We start from the raw sequence: 27,338 nt of genomic DNA, 5'->3' as shown, positions 1-27,338 counted from the left end.
TAGAGTAGGACGTATAATATAATATGATAATACCCTCTACGTAAACCATATATTAAAATGAGTAATGAATTGATCCCCTAAACAACAAAGTACCAAGAAAACTCCACCCCTATCTATCCACCAACATTTTTCACCAAGATGTCATTGACAAGATCACTGGTGACGAAGTCTCTAGCTGGTTTATCAAGAATACACAAGAAAAGCACTTCGTCCTTATACCGGGGGAAGTCAAGTGGAGAAATAAGAAACATAGCTTCAGTTTCAAGTAGCCTATTGCCAGCTTTTGGTACAGTAATGGGTGAAGGCTCTCTCAAGCTTAAAAGATTTGTTATCGCTCCTTATGATCGTAGATATAGGTAATCATTATAATTATTACTTCCATTTCTTCCAAAATATGTGACTTGATTTCTCAGATGATCTCATAATCAATAATTATTATCTTATAAAGTCATTTTCTTTGATGACTTATTGAGGTAATAACAATTAGTTGCGGGTGGTGTTAGTTACTTTCTAATGCTTATGTTAATTTGTGTTCATTAGGAATAAATGCGTTTTGCTCTTCTTTTTTTTTTAAATCCTTTTCTGTCTTGATGTTATTTGCATGCAATTCGTATTTGGCTAAATTATTTGAGAAGTGGTTTGTTAGTACTTTGTTTAGGTTAATATTTTCAAAACGAAGTATCAAATTATGAAAATGAAAGTTGCTACTAATTTATTTGGTTTGATATGGGTAATCTTACTCTAAAAAATTAAAATACTTAATTTTGGAAGAAATTATGCAAAGAGCAGAGTTGGTGCATCTGATCTTTCATCTTCAGTACCAGACATAAAGAGCTAACACTAAGAGCAAGGGATGAAATTACATTTTTAGCTCTGCTTAAAAGTTAAAAACAGTTTCTCCGACTATTCAAAAATATGTATCTCTTCATTAAAAGCTTGATCAAACACCTTTCTTTTCTAAGATAAGTGTTCTTTTTAAATTGAAACTTTTTACCATCTCCGTTTTTTTCCAAAATATTTTACTTAATGGTGAAAAATTACAGAATATGGCAAACATTTCTGGTGATATTGGTGGTGTATTCAGCATGGTCATCTCCTTTTATGTGGGCATTCAAGAAGGTGGCAAGTGGACTTTTGCCTGTGGATTTATTGGTGGATGCTTTCTTTGCCATTGACATTCTTCTCACCTTCTTTGTTGCTTACTTGGACAAAAACACACATTTACTCATTGATCATCACAACAAAATTGCTTTAAGGTACTTTTATATTTAACATTACAATCAATACATTGAATTTCCAGTTATACTTTATTTGTACATGAAAGAACAGAGTTTCATTTCTTTTCTTGATGGTATATAAAAGGCTGAACGCATGCTTCTTAAACTGCCAGGATATTCCATTTAGACACTCGAACTAAGTGTTTCAATTGAACATCTCAACTCCTAATAAAGTATTCCAATTAGACTCTTCCAATTCATATTTTGAAAAAACTTTTGTGCGTGTTTTTCGTTCGACAATTAGATAATTAAGTTAACTATATAAAATATGTCATTTCATTTAATTATAGATATCAACCTCAAGTAAATGACATATGTTATGTGGTTAACTTAACTACCTAATAGACAAATAAGAACACACGCAAAACTTTGAACCAAAAAAAAGTCTAATAGAAACAAAATTTAGTTTAAACGTCTAATAAAATATCATGGCAATTTAAGAAATTGGCTATGTATTAAGCATATATAAAATCATTTACCTTATTAGTGTATTATAAGTTAAAAAATTGAAAAGATATTGCTCAGATCAGGGTAGTTAAATGGAGGCTTGAAAATGTAGGACACTACTTTCTTTGAGATGCAACCTGAAAGAAAATAAAGATAGAAATTACAATTGGGATTCTTCAATTCTTTGCATGGCAATGAAAGGTTACACTTAATATTTCTTTTGAAAGGTATGTGACTCATCTAGGATTACCAATGGATGTTGCATCAACCATACCATTTCAAACAATATACCAATTCTTTGATGGGAAAAAGCAAGAAGGAGACATTTTTGGCTTCCTCAACTTGCTCAGACTATGGCGACTGCGTCGTGTTAGTAAATTCTTCTCAAGGTAGTATTGACAATAATACTCAAAGTTGCATAAATTTCTCAATCTCAATATTGTTGTTAACCACTTCCTTTCTTCCAGACTAGAGAAGGACACTCAATTCAGCTACTTCTGGACAAGATTTTGTAAACTAGTTTGTGTAAGCACTTGTGTTTCTGAACTATCAATTATGTTAGCTTTATCATGTAGGCATAAAAGTTTTTTTCTTCAACTTATGGCTATAATTCTGTCAATAGGTGACCTTATTCGCGGTGCATTCCTCTGGTTGTTTCTTTTACTGGCTAGCAACACATTATCATACTGCAGAAAACACCTGGATTGGATCAAATGTTACTAATTTCCAAGAAAGAAGTGTCTCTCTAGGGTACACATATTCCATGTATTGGTCTGTTGCTACCCTCACCACAGTAGGTTATGGCGATCTTTGTGCACATAATACAGGGGAGAAGGTTTTCTCCATCTTCTACATGCTTTTCAACATTGGCCTCACTGCTTACTTAATTGGCAACATGACCAATCTTATTGTCCATAGTGTTGATAGAACCTTCGCGATGGTAATGACTCCTTATTTATGCATTCTGTAGTTCAAGTCTTAGTTAAGAAAACACGTATAGAAATGATAAAATATGATAGTTAAAATGCAGAGAGACGCCATGAATGAGACACTGCGATATGCAATCAAGAATAGACTTCCAGAAGGCATAAAAGAGCAAATGCTAGCACATTTAACATTCAGATTCAAGACTGCAGAACTACATCAAGAGGAAGTACTAGAAGACTTTCCTAAGGCAATAAGATGTAGTATTGCACAGCATCTTTTCCATACAACCCTTGAAAATACCTATCTTTTTAAAGGGGTTTCCGAAGACTTCTTAGTCCAATTGGTAATGTTCTCTTACCTCGCGTACTAAACATTAAGATGTTTAACAATATATATGTGTTGTTAACAGAAGATGAAACAAAATATATATCAACAATGATCTGCATAAGCAATAATCCTGTTTCCATTCAATTAACTTAAACTATCATGTCCTTTTGCTCATTTCACCTTACAGGTTTCGGAGATTAAAGCAGAATACTTTCCACCAAAAGTTGACATTGTTATTCAAAATGAGATACCAACAGATTTCTACATTATTGTCTCCGGAGCTGTGGTATGTGCAATTCCCGTCAATAACGTTTGCCCTCACTATTCCTGCACTGTTAACTCTTCAGTGATTGAAAACTGCAGGAAGTAGTTACATACAAGAATGGAACAGAACAGGTTAGTTATCCCACTTCTCAGATTATTTAATGCTAATCCTAATTTTAACTATACTAACAAGTTTACTTTCTCAGATTGTCAAATTCAAACCAATCACATTTCTTACATATATTGATATTTAACAAGAGACTACAGAACCTTTATATTAGTTTAAACAACAAACTTCAGAGATTAAATGCGACAAAAGGCTTAAGTAGGATTTATGAACATTACAAATTGTATAATAGAGGGGATGGAATGATATAGTCTATAAGATATTTAAACTACACATTAAGGTTGATCTAGCTAGGAGAAATTCTCAACTCGAGGAAATAAATAATCACAAACAAATAGCATGTAGAGTCTGTTTTATTTACCAAAGTTGTTTGAAACTCAAAACTCATGCCATACATTGAGAATTTTTTGTGCCATATATAGTATGAAAATCTTATGTGAAAAACACAATTTATCGGAGAATTCTTTTCTTAGAAGTTTCTACTTTCTGCTGAACAGTTCCTGTCAAAACTGGAATCCTCAGAATTGTTTGGGGAAATAGGTGTTATCTTTAATATGCCCCAACCTTTCACCGTGAGAAGTAAGAGACTTTCTCAGGTTGTTCGAATCAGCCATCATCATTTCAAGCAACTGGTGCAGCCCCTTAACGCAGATGGAAAGATAATCGTTGCTAACTTTCTACAGGTATTTGTAGTGGATTTTAGATGACAGCTCAACAGATTAGCTCTCATATTATTTATTTCTATAATCATACTAACATCATGGTCTTGTGACATAATATAATCAGCATTTTGAAGGAATGGAAGAGCTACAAGAGATACCACTCATATCGGAGCTGCTCAGTGACCTAAATAGTGAGGTAATCCTTTGACATAAACTAGAAAAAGCAATGGCATTAAACTGAGTACGCCGTTGAACCTGGCTTGATTATTTATTCTCCCTCGATTTCAATTTTTGAGTCATAGTTTGACTGGGCACAAAGTTCAAGAATTGTGGTCTTAAACATGTCATGAGATTTCTGTGCATTGCCTCTGGTAATCAAACTTACTGGAGTTACAAAAGCTCAAGGTTAATGAGAAAAGCTAGTCCTCACTCATATTCTAGCAAATGAACTCCATTATAATAGCAATCACTTTCTAGATTTGTCAAACTCGCTAAATTGAAGGCCTATTGAAGTGTGATATATGAATGAAAGTTTACAAATATCTTTTTTTCTTCCAATAAGTGATTATCTATCTAAGTAATAAACGGTGGATGAACCTCATTACACATGTATCTGGGAAATGTTTTAACAGATTCCAAAATGAGCAGATATATTTACTTTTCCCTTCTCAAGACTCCTCAAGAGCTCCATCATCTAAAGGTTTTTGTCAACAAAGCAGCAGACCAAAAAAAAAAACAGTCCGATACTCTAGAAACATGAGTTTGTACGACAAAACTTATTTTCCAGGAAAAAAATTTCAATGAGATGGTCATTTTCTTGTGTTCCGCCACTAGAAAAAGTTTTCCAAGGGTGAATATGATTACCTCACTTATCGGCGTAAGTCATTTTTCTTGTAACTATCTTTAACTTCATTTTCCTATTTTCCTTACTATAGGAAAACATTTTCCATCACTTACGGGAACAACCTCTCTACCTCCACGAGGTAGTGGTAAGCTCTGCGTACATCATACAAGCCCACTTATGGGATTCCACTGTACAAGTTGTTGTTGTTGTTGTTGTACCTCACTTACGGGCAAAAGTCATTTTCCTTACAACTATCTTAACTTTTAACTTCATATTACATTGCTCCAACTAATCCTTAAGACATAATTAGTAAAATCTATACTTTAATACTCAAATGTTTCATCAAAACACTCTCCAATTTACTAATACTTTCTATTGAACTTTAAAATATGTAATCGAATGGAAGATCTTATTTTATTCCAATAGGTGAGCAGTGAATAAATACATTAGGTGATAACTAAGGAAATAAATTAAGAGTGATTCTTATGACACTCCCCCTCAAGCTGGAGCATATATATTGATCATGCCCAGCTTGTTACAAAGATAATCAACTCGAGTTCCATTCAACGTCTTTGTGAGCAAATCAGCTACTTGCTCTCCTGTCTTCACGTAGCCAGTGGAAATCAAGTTTTCCTGAATCTTCTCACGAATAAAATGACTGTCAACCTCAATATGTTTAGTTCTTTCATGATACACCGGATTTGAGGCAATATGTAGAGTAACTTGATTATCACATCAAAGTTTTGCTAGTGTATGATGTTCCAACCCAATTTCAGTTAGAAGATAATGTATCCACATAATCTTGCACTTAGACTGCGACATAGCTCTGTACTCAGATTCTGCATTGGATCAAGATATAGCACTTTGCTTCGTACTCCTCCATGAAACTAGGTTCCCTCCAACAAGGACACAATAGCATGTAGTCGATCTCCTGTCAATTTTGGATCTAACATAGTCAGCATCTGCAAAACACTCAATACGAGTATGACCGTGATTTCTATACATTATCCCAAGTCGAGGGGCTCCTTTTAAGTAACATAGAATCTGTTCCAAAGCTGCCCAGTGTTTGACTGTAGGCGAGGACATAAACTGGCTAACAACACTTACTGCAAAAGCAATGTCTGGATGAGTCACAACGAGGTAGTTTAACTTCCCAACTAACCTCTTGTATCTCTCGGGATCATCAAAGGGGTCACCTTCATCTTTCATAAGTTGTACATTGGGAACCATTGGAGTACTGCAATGTTTAGCTGCCAACTTTCCAGCGTCTGCAAGAAGATCAAGGATAATCACTTCAACTGATCCAAGTCTTTCGTATGAAACCTAGTGTGCAGGAAAGATTTGAGGGAAGATATCCTCGCATAATCACTTTCTGTGATGACAATGTCATCAATATACACAACCAGCAGGATAGTGCCAACTGTTGATTGTCGGTAAAAGACTAAGTGATCACATTTGCTCATTTTTATCCCAAACTCCAAGACTACCTCTTTGAACTTCCCAAACCAAGCTCGGGGACTCTGTTTCAATCCATACAAGGACTTCTTCAAATAACAGACTTTCCCATACTCCCCCTAAGCAACAAAACCAGGTAGTTGATCCATACATACTTCCTCTTAAAGATCACCATGAAAGAGTGCATTTTTGATATCCAACTGCTGTAAAGGCCAATTCTCAGAAGCAGCTAGAGAAATGAACAAGTGGTTGGAAGTAAGTTTGGCAACACGATAGAAGGTGTCTGAATAATCCACCCCATAAGTCTAAGCATACCCTTTAGTTACAAGCCTGGCCTTAAGTCTTGCCACAGAATCATCTGAATTAACATTAACTGTGAACACCTATTTACATCTCACTGGTTTATTTTCGCTAGGTAAATCCAACAAATCTCATATGTGATTTTCTTCTAAGGCATGTATTTCCTCAAGCATCGCATCATACCATCCAAGATGATTCAAAGCTTCATTCACTGTTTTAGGTACAAAGAAGCAACCAAGGACCTTGACATAGAGGATAAGCGGTCATAGAAAACAAAATTAGCAATGGAATACATGGATTGACAAATCATTTTACCTTTGCGAAGAGCAATAGGGAGATCAAGATCATCTGAAGGATCGGATGAAGAAAGATTTGATAACAAAGGAACTAGTGCAGAACATGTATCATCGATCTTTCGTCTCCTCGAATAAACTTGATTAATTGGAGGTCTTGCTGGAGCAGAAGTTGTAGGCCCAATTGTCAATTGGTGTTCAATAGAGGAACTAAGAGATTGAAGAACATCATCTGATTGTTCTGTCACAACACGAGTAACCTGATAGACTAACCATTCATCTTCATCCCCCTGAGTTATAGTAGAAATGGGAGGTGCATTGAATAATGATGTAGTCTCTGAAAATACCACATCATTCGACACCAAATATTTACCAAGCTCAGTAGAATTAGACCGATACCCCTTTTGAAGGCGAGAATTATCACACCCCGAGAGGGTACCCTAGACGTGACCGGCACTCGAAAACCATTGCTGGTCCCCAAGAGAACCACTTGGTCCAATCACACATCCATTCAATATCAATCAACCAGCGGAAGTTTAAAATAAAGAAATAATTTAGTGGGCAACTCAAATCATCAATCTAACTCAAAGAATAAAGGCCATGGGCCAACAAATCGAACTCCAAATCTATGTCGTTAAAAATAGTTTGACAAGAATAATTCAAGGAAAGAAACTACTCAATCGACCCATCACTATCTAGTCTATGAAGCTTCTATCACTACTATCTAACTGGTGCCAATGACATATTCATGGCTACCTCAAATCAGAATAAAAAGGGCTAACTCGACGCATGAATAACATAAGCGGTGTCCTTCGAATGTAGGGAAGGACTCACTAATACGCTGAGTGTGTATAGATCCTCAATGGTGCTCCTATTGATGATCTCTTAAACATGTCTCTGCATCATGAAATGATGAAGGTCCAAATGGACGTCAGTACATGCAATGTACGAGTATGTAATATGGTAGAATGAAACATACCTCAAGGAAGAATAACGTTGGTTCAAATATCTCAAATCAGAAGGATAAGAGAGACTCAATCAAAGTGTCATAAGTCTAAAGTAAGAATACATTTTTAGACAAAGACCAATCATATACCATACAATCTAATCCAATCATGTACAATACAGTTCAATCAAATCATCTACAATTCAATCCCATCCAATCATGTATCATCCTATCCAATCCAATCATATACAATTGGCTCAATCCAATCATATACAATTCGATCTAATCCAATCATACACAATCCGATCCAATCCAATCACATACCATTCTATTCAATCCAATCACATATTATCTAATCCAATCCATCACATATCACCTAATCCGATCCAATCATACACAATCCAATCACATCTCGTCTAATTCAATCCAATCATGTATATTCCGATTCAATCCAATCCAATCAACTCCACCATAAAGTCAAATGACTCAATTCAATAGCTATGCAAATTAAATTATGCAAGGTTTTACAATTCAACTCAATCATCCACAATCACAATCAAACCAATCATATCAAGCACAATCCATTCAATTGAGAGTTTTTCTAACCGACATCTATCACCATATGAGTGAGTGATAGTACAACAAGCCGACGTTGTTGCCACGTCCGTTCATACCTTGCCAGGGTAAGAACGAATCAATAATCATGGATCCATAACCAATCAAGTCCTATCATGTCAGGACAATAATTTAGGAAGCATCCGACTTTAACGGTTTAATCCTCTCCTACGTTTGGCGACGTAGTTTATTGGTTCAGGTATGGACTATACTCTTACCCAATTCGGTGCTCGATACTCCTCCCAAGACTCAATATGCTCATATCTATCAAGTGAGTAAAATATTCAAAATACTCATTTAGTCTCATTTGACTCTTTCAAATCAACTCATTTAGTCTCATTGGACTCTTTTCAAAACTCAAATCAAATCTGGCCTCATTGGACCTTCTTTCAAATCGACTCATTTCAAATCATCAAACTCTTCTCTTTAAAATTGGTACAATCCCAACTCAATCTCAAAAATCGACATTTTAAAGTAAAAATGCTCAACTCATTTATACTCAAAATACTCATGTTCAAAAATGAGAATTTAAGAGACTTTTTCAAACTCAATTTATGCTTAAAACTCTTTCTAAATCAAAGATGAAAATAATCACCCTTTAAACTCAAAATAGTGTATAAATAGTTTATGCAAAATTGTTCACAAATCATTTATTTAAAACTCCTTCTCAAAAGATCATTTATTTTCAAAATGTTCATAAGACTCCAATCAAATCAAATTATTCAAATCACATATCACATAATCACATTAGACTCCAATCCACTTCACCTCAAGCATCATCATCAACATACCTCTTCATCAATCATTCTACATATGTTTAAAGATAACCATCACTCACATCATCATCAAACATCACCATTTACATCATCATCAAACATCACCATTCACATCATCATCAAACATCGTTATTCACATCATTGTCAAAACATCATCATTCACATCATTATCAAACATCTTGCTCCAAAATTCTTATTTAATTCTATATTCCATTTATAGAAACAAAAGTGACATTCTAGCTCTACCAATGTTTCATTTCTTTTTATGCCATTCACATTCATAACTATCCCAATTCTCATATAACTCAAAATTAATTTCATCAAACTCATGTAAAAGAATACCTCATTTCACTATGAAAATAATATTGTTTTTATTATACATAAAAACCATCAATCTCATCCTCAAGATAAATTATGACCAAAAAGAAATCTCATCTTGGGTTCATGTGAATGAATACATGAATTCATACTCTCAACAAAGTCAACTCAAGAACATCATTAACACATTTTAGTAATATTCTATAGTTTAGGAAATTTCAAGAAAACCTTCATAGGAGGTTCAAATCTTTCACAACTTCTATCCAACACATCTATGGGCATATGGAAGAACTCAATCCATATTTTAGGTTAGCCTTACATACCTGAAAATGAAGAACATCCCACCGAAAACCAAAGACATGATTTGAAGATCTTGAATCCTTGAGCTTTTGAGAGGATTTCTTGTTGGAGATGTTTGGAAGAGAAGAGGGGATGAAGATTAGGGTTTTTGGGAGGTGAGGGGACTGAAAAAATGATCCCAAAATGTTCTATGTTAGGGTATATATGTTTAGGGAAAATGTCCAAGTTGCCCCTCTTCAAAATCTGGAAAACTGGGCAAAAATCTTGCTGGCGCTATAGTGGCGCATCGCGCCCTTGCAGCGCCAAGCCTAAATTTTCTGGGTTCTGGAAAATGGGCTTAAAAACCCTGCATATCTAATAGTGGTGCGTCGCACCAAGGACCAAACTGCTGAGGCTTATTTCTGGCGCTATAGAGGCTTATTAAGTCTAATGGAGAATACCATTTTGTCTCATGTAGGACTGGAATAATTTTGACATATATTCTTTAGCATTATCACTCCTTAGAATACGCACCGAAGTATTGAACTAAGTTTTAACTTTAGCACAAAAGGCACAAAAGTGAGTAAACACTTGAGAATGACTCTTTATAAAATAAATCCAAGTCATTCGAGAGAAATCATCCACAAATGTAACAAAATACTGATGTCCAGTTTTGGAAACAACAGGACATGGTCCCCAAACATCAAAATGAACTAACTCAAAAATTGACTCCGCACGCTTATTAATCCTTGTATTTGTTGAGGTACGATGGTGTTTGGAAAATTGACATGACTCACAATCCAGTGAAGAAATATTCTGAAACTAGGGCAGAGCTTCTTGGACATAGGCAAAGAAGGATGTCCCAATCGACAATATGCCTCAAATGGAGACACAACACTGGAGTATGCAGTAAGTCGAGGCTCCCAATATTCATCAAGAATGTAAAGACTATCAAATCAATATCCTTTACCAATAACTTTATTCGTCTTTAGATCACGAAACAAACAAAAATCGGAAAAGAACGAGATATAACAGTTCAGGTCTTTAGTAAGCTTACTAACAAACATCAAATTGAAGGCTAACTTTGGTAGACCTAATACAGATGACAAGGTAATAGAGGAGGTTGGTTTTACAGTCCCATATCCTATAATGTTACAGATTGAACCATCAGCAACTGTCACTGGAGAGAGTGCTCCATGTAATCGAAATTTAGAATATATATCAGGATTATCTGTCATGTGATCTGCGACACCTGAATCGATCACCCATTTATTCGAAGAGGATATAAGACATGTTTTTCCTGAATCAACAAGGGTATTAACTGAAATAGATTCCTTTTATAATTTTTGATATTGCGAGAATTTTGCAAACTCTTCCGCCGAAACCAAAATTCTTTTATCCGAAGACATAGGAGCCATAATTTCAGACATTTTCTTCAAATATTTAAGTAGCAGAGGAACTCATCAACAACAATTATAACCAGAAGCATGTACATGATCCCACAAACACAGATGAACAAAGTCTAAAATAATTTAATCAACCAAGAAACCAGTTGTCGACCCAAAGTAAAGGAATTGAGTACTTGGCCAGTAGACTAGAGCAAGCAGTGAACAATCAAATACCCAAACAAGTAGTTCAGAGAAAGAAATCCTGAACCAGCAGCTTATTGGACTGATGTAGAAGCTAGCAGCCACAGAACCACAAGCCATAAACTAGATTCAGTGTCGCAGAACAGAAACGAACCTGGAGGTGATGAACACACTTTCCAAGTTGTATTTTAACACCAAATCAGACTTAAAATTCGCCAAAAAAGATGAGCCAACGCCAGAAATTCAAAGCCCAATCAATTCAGCCAGATTACGTCCCTATAAGCTCTGATACCATGTAATCAAATGGAAGATCTTATTTTATTCCAATAGGTGAGCAGTGAATAAATATAATATATTAGGTGCTAACTAAGGAAATAAATTAAGAGTGATTCCTATGAATCTGCAGCGATTCCTATAAATCTACTGCATAATTATAACTATGTATATTACTAAGATTTAAGTCTAGATACATTCTATAACAAAATACATTTAGAAATATCTTCCTACAAAATGGGCTTCCATGAAAAATGACTTGTAACAAACAAATGTCACCTTCTTTTTATTTCTTTGATCCAAAAAAATAGGGAAAAAGATACTCCTCGAAAAGTTTGATGCCAATACATCAATAATGACTTCTAAATCAAATTAGCAATCATGACAACCGCGTACACTCAAGATAACACCAACTCCTCATTTCGTGATTCTGCTCCTTATTCATTCAGCACATAATGATTGTACAAGGGGAGAAGAGTTTCTATGGAAATCAACTGTAAAAGCTGCCACCACCCTGCTGTGGTTGGTGGGCAGCAGCTGAAGGACAACAGGCGTCCAGCCAATCAGAGGAGACTAGGTTGTTTCATCCATACATCAAATATTATCCTTAGGATATGAAATAACTTAATTCTTCACATCATTCTTCAACGAAAAAGGTGTGTGTGCTCAAAAGAAAGAACAACTTCCTCAAGGCAGTAAGGAACCTAATCGAGCTACTTTTGAAGAATAGTTTTAGGTTGTTGCTTTGTTGTAATGTTGAGTGTAGTGTTCTAAATATTGTAAGATCAGTTCCTACACTATAAATAAATATTGATCATCTTTCCTTATATTCGTTTTGTATCAAGTTCATGGATAGAGTTAGCTTTGAAGTGGTTTCTAAAGTCTATGTCAACTAGAGATAATTGAGGTAATGGTCAATAGTTATTGCTTAGTTGGTGGCTAAAGTTAGCCGTGGTGTTTTGTTGAAGTCTGCACTAACTAGAGGTAGTTTGTACAGTGGGCAATAGGGGTATTGCTTAGGCTCAAAGTCTTGTAATAGAGGTATTGCAAGCCAAGGAGTGGAGAGGGTTAGTGTCTAGTTACAATAAGTTGTAATAGACTACTTTGCTCTTGCATCTTAGTGGAATTGGTTGTGAAATCCTATGTGAAAATTTGTGGTTTTTCTCCCCTGAGTAAGGAGGTTTTCATGTAAACATTGTGTATCATTGTACCTTCTACACCTAACTTGAGCATTCTGTTAACTGATTGTGTCAAGGGACCTAGTCCCCTGACTCGTGTGGTGGACGCATATATTTCATCACAACTTAAACACCCAAAGCTTCAAGCCAACTTAAAGAATATTATGTTATTTGGTTATAATGATTTCTTTGAAGATAAGTTTTTGATTTTTGTTTTCATCTCACAATTTTGTTTATTTATTTTTCAAGTGAAATGTAAGTTCAAACACAACTTCAACTTTCAATTTTTTTTTCAACTTCAAATTTAAATACTACTTTTTTCAAGTATCACTCAATTAAAGTTGTTAAAAGTCCAATTAAGGAAAGGAACAGCTAGACTAGAATTTGCGTGAAATGTGAGCAAATATTAACATAGAGTACTCTTTAAAATTCCATTGATTTTTAACTTTTATTTTTCATGTAAGTGCATCTCATATTGTTTTAGTCCAAATTGAATGTCCATATGATAATAAAAAATTTTAAAAAAATGTCTATATGCTAGTTTCCCACATCGAAAGCCAAAGCAGAACTTGAATGCTTGTTTTGTCATAAAAGCCAGTGACTTACACTTGAATAAGCATACCTTTCTCGGCCTTTTGGCTAAGATCAAGTGTAGTATCTGTTCTTATCAGTTTAATATCTGATATGTGGACCATTGGTTCACACGATATTAACTCAATTTTTTAAGGGGAGGAGTCCATTAAGGTAGCTTGCTACCTGGGCTCTTGCGCGTTTCCCATGTGTTGCACTACTGCACGGGCCTGGCGCACCCCTCTAATTCAAGTACAATTTTTTAACTACTAAAGTTTGTAGATATTACATTTCCATGAGATAGAGATAGAATCATTTATGGCATACATCCGGTATGATCTAATTGAGGTGTGTCATCCAGTAATATGCAATTGGACTTCTCACTTCATTTTTAGCATTGTACAAAGAAATCCAACCAAATGCATTTCCTGGTTTTACATGTTTCTTGGACATGAAGGAGCATCGATGGTTACTTCATACATTGACCTTGCATCTCCAACATTGGTCACTTCTATGGTGTAACGAACAATCCGCTTTGTGTAGTTGATTTGCCCAGCATCAGCTAACTTGTTTGCACAAGTGAAATTCAGTCGCCCAGCATCAGCTAACTTGTTTGCACAAGTGAAATTCAGTCTTTGTACAATGGATTGACATTTTACAATGTATGGGATCACAGCATCAGCTTTGTGATCCCATACATTTTATCTTCTTCCTAATTGACATTTTATGGCTTAGACTATAAATAACATTAATCCTGTATCAAATGGAGGAAAATTATATATGTGTCGATAAGACCTGAAAATTCTACATAAAAATTTGCGCAAAGTCATAGTGTATACTTATATACTAGATATCTACACGTTAAACGAGTCCATGTAACATAGAGCTAATTAAATTGGGATATCGTGATGAATTGCAGAATGAATCGTTTCATTCCAATTTGTGGTAATGAGAAGCTAACCAACATTACTCATTCAAATAGGGCAATCTATCAGTGCACTACATTTTGAATGAGTTTGTAATCTTTGTTTTCTGTGTTTTATCAGAGCAATTTCTATGATGATTGCTTCAATATCTTGCAGGAGGGGTCAGTGAATAAGGGACAAAATCATGAAGGACCAAGCCAAGAAGGAACCAGTACGCTTATACTTCATCTACAACTGTTCCAATCAAGATTTAGTCTCGTGAATTGCTTCTATTTTCCTTTTAGTTTTGCATGACTTAAGGAGGAGGTTGTGTAATGATTAGGGGTGCCAAAATCAAATCCAACCCGCCCAACTCAATCCATTTAAGTTTCAGTTGGTTATTGACCCGCCCATTCATTAGCTCAACCCATTTCAACTCATTAAAAATTGGCTTGATATGTAATCAGAATTGACTTATGAGAAATCTTGTTAAAAGTTTATAAATTTTTTTTCAATTTGATACGTTATATATAACCATAATAAAGAAAAATAATAATTTTATTAGGTACTAAAATAGTTTAAAAGAACAAATAAAATAATTAAGCTTAGTAAAAATTGGGTTAGGTTGGGTCTTGATCCGTTATATAATCCATTACCTAACCCATTTTGACCCAACCCGTTTTGACCCAAACTAATTTGGATTGGATTGGATTGGATTGAGTCGGGTCTTGACCTAATTGTTGTCTTAACCCATTATGACCCGCCCAATTGCCACCCCCAGTAATGATACTTGTGGTTAGGAAATCCAAAAACATTTTACCATAAATTTTGTGCCTAATGCTGCAGGAATTCCCGGATTGTCAGGCACACTCCCCACTAGGATTATAATACATGGACATCATCCACATGATAAACTAAATGAACGAGGAATTGCAGGAAAACTAATACATCTACCAGAGTCAGTTGAAGGTCTCCTAACAATATCAGGCAAGTAAAATTATAAGATTGGCATAAACTAGTGAAGCATTGATATTTAGCTTATACTTTCTACAGATACAATTCAATTCATTCTCTAATATGATATCAGATCATTGATAGAATTTTTACTATTAGATTTGGTGAAATGCAGAAAAAAAGTTTGGCAAAAGAGGAAGCATAATTCTCATGGCAGATGGCTCCCAACAGGAGGATTTGGGTGCTTTGCGAGAAAATGATCACTTGTATATAGTTTGAGGGGAAAATCCTCAAAGACATGTATGGATAAGTTAAAAAAAAAGAGAAAAGTATAGAAAACACCCCTCTACTTGACTAAATAAACTTAAATACACTACCGATCTTGCAACATGAGTGAAATACACCCCTAAATTCTCGCCAAGTTTAGGAGTGTTTTCAACACTGTCTTGACTTTTTATTATGATCACATGCTCCTACAAGAATTTGAGACCACTTGCTATGTCATGAGTCTCATCGGGGTGTATTTAAGTTTAGTTAGTCAAGTACAAGAGTGTTTTTAAGGCTGTCAATAGTTCAGGGACGAAACTAATCATTTGCACCAAGTTAAATGAGTGTTTTCAGTACTTCTCTCTAAAAAAAAATCATCAAATGATTAAGAAATCAAGACGATAGGAAATATCTTACTGAGACAGAGAATATGTCTGAGTTTATAAACCTTTATGTAGAAGTTGTGAAAGTATAAATATCTCCAATGATCCTATATATGATCAAGGCGGTTGAGGAGGACATGAAATATCCTACCTCTTTTAACCAGTTTCCTAGTGGTGCACATGTTTCAGAATAGCCATTATGACTTACGATTATTAGCTTAAGCATGACGCCCTGATTATTTTGATCCCAACAAGATCTAGGGAGAAATGGGGTGGACATCAGAAGTTTATTTCTGTTCATGAAAGGAGAGTGTTCATGTCTTCCAATGCATATCAGAATCATATTTCAGTCGTAGAATTCAAACCTTTAGAAGTTGATAATGTTTTTCTCTTTCTTTTTTTTTCGAATGATGATGCAGTTACTAAAAACGAAGAGACAAAATGAAAATTACCGGCATTCATCTTCAGCATGTTCTCTTTACAAAGACCACTTGCTTTGTAAGATTTGCAAGTTCATCTTTTGTTGAAAAGAGGATTAAGTAAAATAAAAATATACTCTATTTAACAGATTAAGCTTTTTAGATGAGATGGTCACACAAGTTATCATATTTTGACACAATTTTACTAATATAAATATTGTATATAAGCTTTTAGATGAGATGGTCATCACACATGAGATGAAATCTCAAATTCTCAAAAATTCATGATTTCGGATTTCAAATCATGATTTCAACTTTTTAAAATATAAAATTTGACTCATAAGTTTATATTTTGTAAATAAAAAACAACAGACTCCATAACCTTTATTTTTCATGTAAGTGCATCTCATATTGTTTTAGTCCAAGTTGAATGTCCATATGTTAGTTTCCCACATCGAAAGCCAAAGCAGAACTTTAACGCAAGTGTTTTGTCATAAAAGCCAGTGACTTACACTAGAACAAGCATACCTTTCTCGGCCTTTTGGCTAAGATCAAGTGTAGTATCTGTTCTTATCAGTTTAATATCTGATATGTGGACCATTGGTTCACACGATATTAACTCAATTTTTTAAGGGGAGGAGTCCATTAAGGTAGCTTGCTACCTGGGCTCTTGCGCGTTTCCCATGTGTTGCACTACTGCACGGGCCTGGCGCACCCCTCTAATTCAAGTACAATTTTTTAACTACTAAAGTTTGTAGATATTACATTTCCACCAAACAGAAATAGAGTCATTTATGGCATTACATCCCTTGTAGTAGTTGTACAATTAATAGGTCCAATCTAATTTTGGTGTGTCAGCCAGGAATATGCAACTGGACTCCTCACTTCATTTTTAGCAAAGTTGCAAGAAATCCAACCAAATGCATTTCCTGGTTTAACATATTTCTTGGACACAAATGTCACGCTTCTCTCCCACTTTCTTGAATACAAGCTTGTCTGGCTCCACTGTTACCGTAACGGATGAAGGAGCAATACACTGACCTTGCATCTCCAACATTGGTCACTTCTCTGGTGTAACGAACAATCCGCTTTGTGTTTATCCCAAACAAGACAGAGAATGAAGGGTAGTTGATTTGCCCAGCATCAGCAAACTTGTTTGCACAAGTGAAATTCAGTCTTTTTCAATGGATTGTATAATAAGTCGTCGAATTATTAGACAATGACACAGACAACACATCAACACCATCCATAATAGCACGGTCGAATGCAGCAAGAATATCTGACCCTGCACAAATTTCATTCCAGCACACTTTATAGCTCGCTATACGGGCCATCCCTCTAGCAGTCCCTTTGGCATAGCCAAAAAGACTAGCATTTGCCACAATTGATCCTGCATGCAATACGAGTTCAGCTGAATCCAATATTTTTTACACGAAACCTAGATATACATGTGAAAATTATTCCCTCCTCCCAATTTATGTAGCTCCCTTGTAATTTCTCTACCTGCGGCTGTGCTCGCAGTATGTGTGCCATGTCCTTCCTGATCCGGGGCGATTGAATCTCCTTGGAGCAGTGCGCTATAAGTTTCCTATTGCAATGCACTTTTGGGTCAAAATCAAGTGCCGATTGACATTTCCTTCTCCATCTAGACGGCACATTCGACATACCCAAATCACTAAAACTTTCCGATTCCGGCCAAATTCCACTATCAAGTACCCCAATTGTAACATCCTGAGCAGCAGTGTTGAATTCCGGTAAAGTACGTCCAGCCCCAAAATTGAGCTTATCGAGGCCGAGAAATTCAGGGGTGCGTGTTGTTTGTGGGGGTGTAATTACTGTCTTCATACAGATTGATGGAGTAATTCAACTTAATGAGAATTCAAACTTGCGGCAAATCCAGGATAAGCGGTGGTGTAAGTGTAGAGAAGTGAATTTTCGGGGGAAGAAGTGAGACATTGGAGGTGGGTTTTGTACCATTGATGGTGAGTAGAGAAAGATGGAGGTTTGAGATGATGTTTCATGTAAACAATGTAGGTTTTCTTGGTGGAAATGGGAATTGCAAATGTTGATGTGTGGAGAAAGAGTAGTATGTTAAAGGTGGATTATAAGATTAGTAGACCTTCCACAGAAAATTGAGTTATAGAGTCTCTAATTAAGAAAACGTCACTATTGACCAAGTCCAAGTTAAAATATTTTTAGTTAGAGATTAAGTTAAATGGGGTAAAATGTAATTTTTTAAACTTGTTAATCTTTTTTTAAAAATATAATAAAGTCTCAAATTCTTTTTTCAAATATATTCAAATTCTTGTCAGTTGGACTTTTCAACTTCTCTTCTCCAACTTTTCTTCAACTTCTTCGATCTTTCTTCATCTCCGCACTCTCTCAAATCTCTCCCAAAATTATTTTCTCTTCTTAATCTCTATTTCTTTCTAGTTCTTCTTCTCCTTTCATCTCTGTCAATCTTGTCGCCGTCATTGTCTTCTCTTGTCACTGTTAGAATTTCGATTTTTAAAGGTAAATTCTCTTTTTTTTCTCTTCATTGTTAGGGTTTTTTGTTTTTTTAAAGTGAAAATGATTATTTGGGTTTAAATAGAAGAAGAAGAGCCTGAATTTTAAATATTTTCATTGTTATTGTTGTGATTTTACATATTTTCGTTGTTGTTTGATGGGTTGCTTGGTTATTGTACTTAAAAAATATTGTTGTTGCAACAACTTAAGAACTTGTGTGCTTAAAAAATATTGTTGTTGCAGCAATTTAAGAACTTATGTGATTAAAACACACAATTGTTGAGGTTGCTGAAACAAGTCTATGAACAACTGAAGTTTTTTGCAGCAACTGTTGAACTATTGCAGCAACTGGTGAAGTAACAATTGAAGTTTCACACAACAATTGCTGAAGTTGCTACTTCTCAACTTCAGTAACTCAACAAAAATTTCAACCATTTTTAAATTGTGAAAATGGTTATTTATGATTAAATAGAAGAATGGGAGCCCGAATCTCACATATTTTGTTGTTGCATACCCTAATAAATAGTATATTTGTTGTTATTATTGTGGATTGCACATATTTTTTTTGTTGCTTGGTTGTTGTCCTTAAAAAATACATTGTTGTTGCAACAACTTAAGAACTTGTGTGATTAAAACACACAGTTGTTGAGGTTGCTGAAACAAGTCTATGAACAACTATAGTAGTTTGCTTTTCATATTTATTTTGAATGATTGGTTAAATTAATTGATGATTTTTTTATTTTATGTGGTGCAGATAAATGGCTCACAAAAAAAGAAAGACAACTGATGATGCTACTGCTACTACTCCTAATAGATATACTAAAAGGAGGAGACTTATGACACAGAGGCAAAAAGAAGCAGAAGAAGCCTCCAAAAATAACACCAATAAAATATCCGCACTTGATGAATAGGCTCATGCCCTTGCTGAGAGTGAGGCAACTCCAAAATCTCAAGAAAAAGAAAAAACCATGTCTCAAGAAGAAAAACATTAAGATAAGAAAAATCTATAGAAAAAGAAAAAGGTGAAAGAGATGCTTCTTCTAAGAATGTAGATGATGAAGGTGGTAAAGATGTAGAAGATGGTGAGGAGGAGAAACAGATAGATATGAAGAGAGAACAAAGTTCCGACATGATATATCTGTTCCAGAGGAAAGGGGAACACCAAATTCTACCGAATTCTCTCCAGTTAAATCTTCAGGTAATGACACCTCACATATCAAGGTTGTCCGATATTTAGATTACAAATTTGTGACCAATATGGATGAATATCCAAATTTTTCTGGTTCTGTTATTGTGAAGTTCGATTTGGTGAAGTCTTTTAGTGATTTTAGAAAAAATTTGAAGCAACAAAAGTTGGAAAAAATCTTTAGGTCTTTCATATTTGGCAGCTATCTGGACCTACCTGAGAAGATGACTTAGCAGTTTCAAATAAAGTTGGTGTATCAATTTCTCCGACGCTAAATTAATTTTCAGCAATCAACGGAGGTTTGGATAAATTTTTGTGGCATGCCAGCTCGTTTTGGCATGAAATAATTTTCCATTATCACTGGTTTGAATTGTCACTTGGCAAAAAATATGATGATGGAAAAATGTTGTCCAAGGTTAGGGATAGGTGACAAAATATTATTAATTCAGCGGGGAGGACCTTCAAGAAGGATGATCTGATTGAGCATCTCAAATCTGATACTGTTTCAAGAGATGCAAAAAAGTCTTTGTGCTTGGTTTATTTTTTGCATTGTATTCTTCTTGATAGAGATCCAAACACAAAGACTCCGGCTGAAATAATTTTGCTTTCAGCAGATAAAAAGGCATTTTGTGCCTATTCATGGGGTCAAGAATCCTACAAGATGACGGTTGAATATTATTGAAGGCAGTAAATAAAGATGTGAATACCGCCAATCTTTAGGCTTTCCATGGCCTTCATGGTAAACTTTAAATTTTTTTTTAATTTTTTTAGTCAATTCATAATTTTGATCATTTTTATATGTCGTTGTTTTATGTAGTGTTGGGCATTTGAGGCTATTCCCTACCTTCGAAAGAAATTAAAGATGATTTCGGAAGAAGTAACTTCGCCGCGGATCATTAGATGGATTTCGGCAATCAATAATAATATTCCAGTAGTTACTAATAGTTGTAGACACAGTTACAGTAGTTTGTAGCAATTATTGTAAATATTTCAGCAGTTGCTTTAACTATTGTAATAGTTGCAGACATAGTTATAGTAGTTTGCAGCAATTGTTGTAAATATTTCAGCAGTTGTTGTAACTGTTGTAATAGTTGTATACACAATTGCAGTAGTTTGTAGCTATTACTGTAAATATTTCAATATTTGCTATAACTATTGTAATAGGTGCAAACACAGTTGCAGTAGCTTGCAGCAGTTACTGTAAATATTTCAGCAGTTAATATAACTGTTGTAATAGTTTCAGACAACTACAACAGCTATTGCAACTTTCATTGTTGCTATAATTTTTCTATTTAGTTTAATTAATTATATTTTAATTTTTTAAAAATATATGTAGATTGTGTATCCATTGTTAGTGCCTACACCTAGTAAGATGGAGATGAAATTTCTCACTGGGTTTGTGCCTTTGGAGTTGATCGAGGATGAAAAAATGAAAAGACTTGAAAAAGACTTGGATGATTTTGTAGCCATCAAAAGAGATACTGAAGTTGTTGAGAGATATTTTGATCCTTCGGTGGCCCTTGCTACATATGGTGATGTTGTTGGTAGGGGAGATAGTGATGGCAGGAGAGAAAGGGTGTTTACTCTACATGTGGATAGTGATGAAAGCGGAAAAGGGGTATTTACTCTGTATGTTGATATTGATCATGATAGTGGTATCGGTGTAGGAGGAAGGTCTTCCGCTTTTGTTCCTAGTGTTTTTGGTGTTGGTGGAGAAGCAGGATTTTCTCCTATTGATGAGAATGCTCGAGTTCCTCCAACACCTCCATTCATAGTAGATGAATCTTCTAGAGGCGGTATCGATAATTCTAAAGTGCCTCTTTGTGCTTGTCAATGTAAAATATGTACAGATAAGATGAATTTAATGGCTCAAAACATTCAATCTTTAGATGAATCCATTAAAAGTCATATGGCCAAGAGGGGTGTTACACCATCAAAAAAGATTTTAAATTTCTATACACCGATTATCAATAAGAGGAGAAAGCAAATTTCGAATGCACTAGAAGTGTCAAAGGAAAGAGGGTTGCCAAGACACCTTCAGCGATGCAAATAATCGAGCATCAACCTGTTGTTATCTACAAGCATGCAAAAAGTAAATCATACAAAAAAATAAAAGATATCTTGAAGGCTAAAGATTCTCACAAAATATCTTACATAATGCATGAATTTAATTTTGAGGACTTCGACATGATGACCAATATGCACAAGTGATGGGAGGAACGCGTAAGTTTTAATAACTTTAATTTATTTTTTTAAAACAGTTTCATTAGTTGCAGCATTTGCTACAATGATTTTGTGTGTTGTTGCAACAATTGCTTATTCTGTCTCAGCAGTTGCTGTATCTACTGTAGCAATTTTTGTATCTCTCTCATCTTATTTTCTTTTATTATTGCATCATGTAAATGAAATATTATGCCTAATGCATCAAAGGCATATTGAATATCTCACCACTATGATGCCAAAAATATAATCTTTGATTTTGACTTTCCTAATTACTTTAAAAGTATCTATGAGCAGTTAGTCGAAGAGAGTTCTCAACCGAGTACCATCTCTTTGAAGGAACGCATTGATCAGTTTTTCTTTGATAAGTTCTATTTGAATTATTGTAGAGGAGGTAAATCATTTCCTGGCGATGTCCCGTGGCATAGTGCCAAGAGAATTTTCACTATCTTGAACCTAGGCAAAAAATATTTTGTCGCACTTGAAATTCTTATTCAGCAATTGAAGCAATTGCTGAAGCAAACTGCCTATTTGCTGAGATTTTTCTCGGAAAGTATAGCAGTTGCTGAAGCAAGCTGCCAACTTCCTGAGAAAATCCATAACATGTACTGTAGTTGCTGAAGCAAACTGCCTACTTGTTTAGGATTCAATAATCTCACATGCAATTTTTTGAGAATTAAAGCATTCATTAAGAAGATTGTTCAACACCAACATTACATATAAATTTTAAAAATTCACTAACAACAAAAGTACTTTCGATATCTAATCTATTCCTGTGGAGCATTTCGCTCCGAGCATGTTGTTCTTTTATGCCCAACCCTTTTGCATATGGAATATTTATTTATTTTGGTTGGAAATGACTCTCCGATTCCTTTTCGTCTCTTCTTGGCCTTCCCACCTTGCCTGGTTCAACATGCGAAGGAAGTATTTTCCTCTCTAAAAGTCCCTTAGGAATTTTCCAAATATCTTCTGGTCGCACGGGTTTAATTTTCTTCAAGTATTCAAAAAGGTAAATTTTTACCTTGTAATATGGAGATGAATATTCATAAATGCGCTTTCCATAATCATCCCCATATTTGCATCGAAGCGCTGCCATAGAATGTGGACACAGTATTTTGTCAAGATTAAAAACTCTACGGGTGCAAGATTTGCATTGAAAATTAATCGTTACAACTGCATTGTGACCAGTGACAATGTACTCGTACTTGACAGTTTGATGAACCAATAGCTTGTTCCCCAAATTAGCATTTTTTACAATTTTTCGTTCTATCTTAGGAACAAAAATGTTTGATGCATTGATGAATATGTTGTGCCTCTCATAAAATTTTTCTCCGTATCTCCGATTTAGTTCATCAAAAAGAGCAGTAATGAGATATACTCTTTCATCAAGAAATATTGTATTAATCGACTCAGCAATGTTTGACGTCATAATTTTGTACCTATAAAAATAACAATCAAAATTGTTAATAAAATTAAAATTACTGAAATATATTTATGCAAAGCAGCAGTTTCAGCAGTTGTTGTATTTGTTTCACAATTGCTACACTTGTTTCATGCAACAGATGTTGCAGCTGCTGTAATTATTATTCAATACACAGTGGTTTACACAATTTCAGCAAGTTCAACAGTTTACCTGTTTCCCAAAAAAATGCTCTGCTCCATCTTTAAATCAAACATGTTCCAAATGTGCAGCGCCCCCAAAATCATATTCCTTATTTGATTGAAGTGATCATTGAATTCATCTACACTGTACGCTTTTGCCGCTTTATAAAAGTGGTAGACGACTTTTCCATTGTGAATGTAATTTCGGATGTTTTCTCCGAGGTGCCTCATGCAACAACCATAATGAGACAAAGGAAACACAATTTCAACCATCTTTTTAATACTTGGATTTCTGTCAGAAATTATGCATAATTCTGGGGTATCATCCACAAAGTTGCTTATTTGCTCGAAAAAGTATCGGTAGGAGGCATCACACTCAGTGTCTGCTACACAAAATGACATCGAAAAAATATGATCCTCGGCATCTTGTGCTACGGCAGACAATAACACTCCTCCATACTTACTATTCAAGAATGTCCCATTCATAGCGATGACTTTTCGAATATGTTGAAAATGACGAATCAAAGCTCCATAGGCAATAAAAAAATATTTGAACCTTCCATTTTCATCGAGCTTCAAATTTGTATTAATTTCCAGATTTAATGTTGTAAGCATATAACGGTAAGCATCTAGTATTGCATAACCGTACTTATATGTCCCCCTTACCAAAGCCTTTGCAATCTCAGTTCCCCTCCAAACCTTCCAATAACTAACTTTGAAGCCCAATTCAGTACTGATTGAATTCTGAATATCCTTTATAGAAGGACCTTTACCTTTGGGAAACCTATCCTTGTAGTATTCACCAACGACTTTTGTTGTGGCATGTGGGTTACTACTCACGAGATGTTGCGAATCACATGTATGCATTTTTTCATACTCTCTGAAATAAAATCTATCAGAACTTTCAATCTTTATAACTCTCAGTCGCCACTTGCTTTCGGGATGTACATATTTGACACAATACACGGTATGCGAGTTGATCACCTTTTTCATTCTAAAATCTTTTTTCACACAAGAAATTTTCAAGGTAGTATCTAGCTCTTGCTTATTCTTGAATGACATACCAATGTAAAAGCCAGTTACATCAAATTGAACATGATTAGATGACTGTGCAGTTTCCAGAGTAGTATGGTCAAATTCAGGAGTAGGAGCAGGAGTATGAGTAGGAGTAGGAATAGGAATAAGAATAGAAAGAGTATGCTCCTCGATACTTTATTTTCTTGAAGATCATTTAACATTTCTTGATCTTGACAATTCTAAATCAATGTTTCACGCACATATACCCTTAAAATGGGTCTACATTCATAATCTGAATAAGTACGCTGTAACACCCAATTTTTTCCCCACTAAGATTCAGACCATTCTTCATGTACGTATAATATCGAAATCGAAGGATTCAAATTGTATATATGATCTATGATTGATTCATAAGTATTTAAAATATATTAGATATGATTTAGGGTCATAAGGGATCCCAAAAAAATCAAGCCAAGTCCAAAGAATTCATTTCGGCTAAGTTTCAGAATGAGTTAGTATAAGGGTCAACTTCAAACGACCATATCTCCTAAAATATAATGAACTGGGTGTCCCATAACCTATCAAATTAAAGGTCTTTGAGTCTTATTTCCAACGCCACCAAGATTGTATTTTTCTGAGTTCGGAGTCAAAAGTTATGCTTGATCGAACAGAGAAGACCTGCAGCGAATTTTGGCCGATTTTCCAGATTTTGTAGGGATATTTTGGTAAAATTACCTAATATCTATATACATAACTGGACGCATTTTGGATCAAAATTTCAGTCTTTTTCCTCTCCAAACAACCTAAATCTTTATCCCCTTCTCTCTCAAATTATCTCCAATAAAATCCTCTCAAACTCAAGGATTCAAGTTTCCCTTTGAAGACCTAACATCAAGGTTTCTTCAAAATCTACACTAAGGTATGTAAGGCTACTAAAAACATGGATTAAATTCACCATGTGCCCTACATCTTATTTGAGATTGAATTTTCATAAGAATTGGGTTTTCTTGATAGATTTATGTCCTAATGAGTTCATACATCTATTAACTTGATTTTGTTATGTTGATATTGATAAGTTGAGAAATTGATAAATTTTTCATGTTTGATATGAGTTGATTGATATGAGTTGTTATACATATTTTGTTATGTCTAAGAGTTGATTGATATGAGTTGTTATACATATTTTGTTATGTCTAAGAGTTGATTGATATGAGTTGTTATACATATTTTGTTATGTCTAAGAGTTGATTGATATGAGTTGTTATACATATTTTGTTATGTCTAAGAGTTGATTGATATGAGTTGTTATACATATTTTGGTATGTCTAAGAGTTGATTGATATGAGTTGTTAAACATATTTTTGTTATATTAACAATAGATAATTAACTTGCAGTAACTTGAAATCCGTTGGTATGTTACAGTTTAATTCAACTACCAAATGATGGAACATAGAAAGAATACTAAAATGTTGGTTAGGATGTTTTCATTAGTTTAACACCTTCACAGATCCAAATTGCTAGAAATAAGATGGGGACAATATTTGATTAACCTTTTAGTTAGCATGAATCCAATTTCTGTGAGTTGATGCCTCAATGGAATTCCATTAGCATCATGAAATTAAATTATATTTAAGAAAAATTTATATTCCTATTAGTATATTCATATAATACTTCAACTTTGATATATTCTAATAATATAGAAAAAGCTAACTTTATCATTTATTTCCTAATTTTACGTGAAGTGTTTGGTTTGGTTTGGGACAACTTGGATAGTTATTAAATAATAATGTTTGGCAAAACAACACTATGAAAAGACATTCTTTCTAGTCAAAGGTGATGACAGAAAGTAAAGTAAGCAATATTCTTGAGATTTCCTAAAAATAAAAATAAAAAGAGATATAGACTAGGCCATTGTCTTTTACATGCCTTTAAAAAAAAATATATAAGATTGGGGTTGATTGGATAATATGATTGGTCAAGAGGCTTGATTTGGAATAGAATTGATGAATTGACAAAGGTCCATATGAGACTGGTCGATATGATTAGATTGAATTGATTGGATAGAGTTTTATGAGCATTGAGTCTTGGGAGGAGTATCGAGCACCGAATTGGGTAAGAGTAAGTAATAACTCGAATCCAATAACTACGTCGCCAAACGTAGGAAGGAATTGGACCGTTAAAGTCGGATGTTTTCCAAATTACTATCGTGATATAATAGGACTTGATTGGTTATGAATTTATGATTTGTTGATTCGTTCGTACCCTGGCAAGGTATGAACGGACGTGGCAACAACGTCGGCTTGTTGTACTATCCCTGGATCATAAGTGATGGTTGTCGGATAAGAGAAACTCTCATATAGGTCTTGATAGTACTCTGAGTCAGATTGGGATGGATTGGGCTGGATTGTAT

The 27,338-nt window shown here is 34.7% G+C and overlaps 3 protein-coding genes and 2 non-coding genes across 5 annotated transcripts; 3 read left to right on the top strand and 2 right to left on the bottom strand.

Annotated features, from left to right (window-relative positions):
* Positions 1-138: 138 nt before the first annotated feature.
* Positions 139-15,605, top strand: LOC129890679 (potassium channel KAT3-like). Its single transcript, XM_055966180.1, has 13 exons — positions 139-356; positions 1,044-1,256; positions 1,952-2,113; positions 2,192-2,249; positions 2,347-2,664; positions 2,755-2,994; positions 3,166-3,264; positions 3,342-3,374; positions 3,867-4,052; positions 4,156-4,227; positions 14,550-14,604; positions 15,219-15,359; positions 15,502-15,605. The coding sequence occupies exons 1-13, from the start codon at positions 139-141 to the stop codon at positions 15,603-15,605; spliced, it is 1,899 nt and encodes a 632-aa protein (XP_055822155.1).
* On the top strand, positions 13,516-13,711 carry LOC129890873 (U2 spliceosomal RNA). The gene has a single exon (XR_008767067.1). It is a non-coding gene; the product is annotated as a U2 spliceosomal RNA (small nuclear RNA).
* Positions 15,606-16,919: 1,314 nt separating the features above from the next.
* LOC129890872 (U2 spliceosomal RNA) lies at positions 16,920-17,115 on the top strand. The gene has a single exon (XR_008767066.1). It is a non-coding gene; the product is annotated as a U2 spliceosomal RNA (small nuclear RNA).
* LOC129889407 (subtilisin-like protease SBT1.8) lies at positions 16,929-18,611 on the bottom strand. The gene is made up of 2 exons (XM_055964690.1): positions 17,899-18,611; positions 16,929-17,785 (listed from the first exon to the last, which is right to left on the bottom strand). Exons 1-2 carry the CDS (start codon positions 18,238-18,240, stop codon positions 17,717-17,719), a joined length of 411 nt encoding a protein of 136 aa, XP_055820665.1. The 5' UTR covers positions 18,241-18,611; the 3' UTR covers positions 16,929-17,716.
* Positions 18,612-23,150: 4,539 nt separating this feature from the next.
* Positions 23,151-24,778, bottom strand: LOC129890678 (uncharacterized). The gene is made up of 2 exons (XM_055966179.1): positions 23,943-24,778; positions 23,151-23,748 (listed from the first exon to the last, which is right to left on the bottom strand). The coding sequence occupies exons 1-2, from the start codon at positions 24,776-24,778 to the stop codon at positions 23,151-23,153; spliced, it is 1,434 nt and encodes a 477-aa protein (XP_055822154.1).
* Between the last annotated feature and the right edge of the window lie 2,560 nt (positions 24,779-27,338).

Source organism: Solanum dulcamara, chromosome 5 (genome assembly GCF_947179165.1).
Source record: "Solanum dulcamara chromosome 5, daSolDulc1.2, whole genome shotgun sequence".
In the NCBI taxonomy this organism is placed as follows: Eukaryota; Viridiplantae; Streptophyta; class Magnoliopsida; order Solanales; family Solanaceae; genus Solanum; species Solanum dulcamara.
Note: the sequence above shows the minus strand (reverse complement) of the source record. Positions and strands in the feature narration are given on the sequence as shown.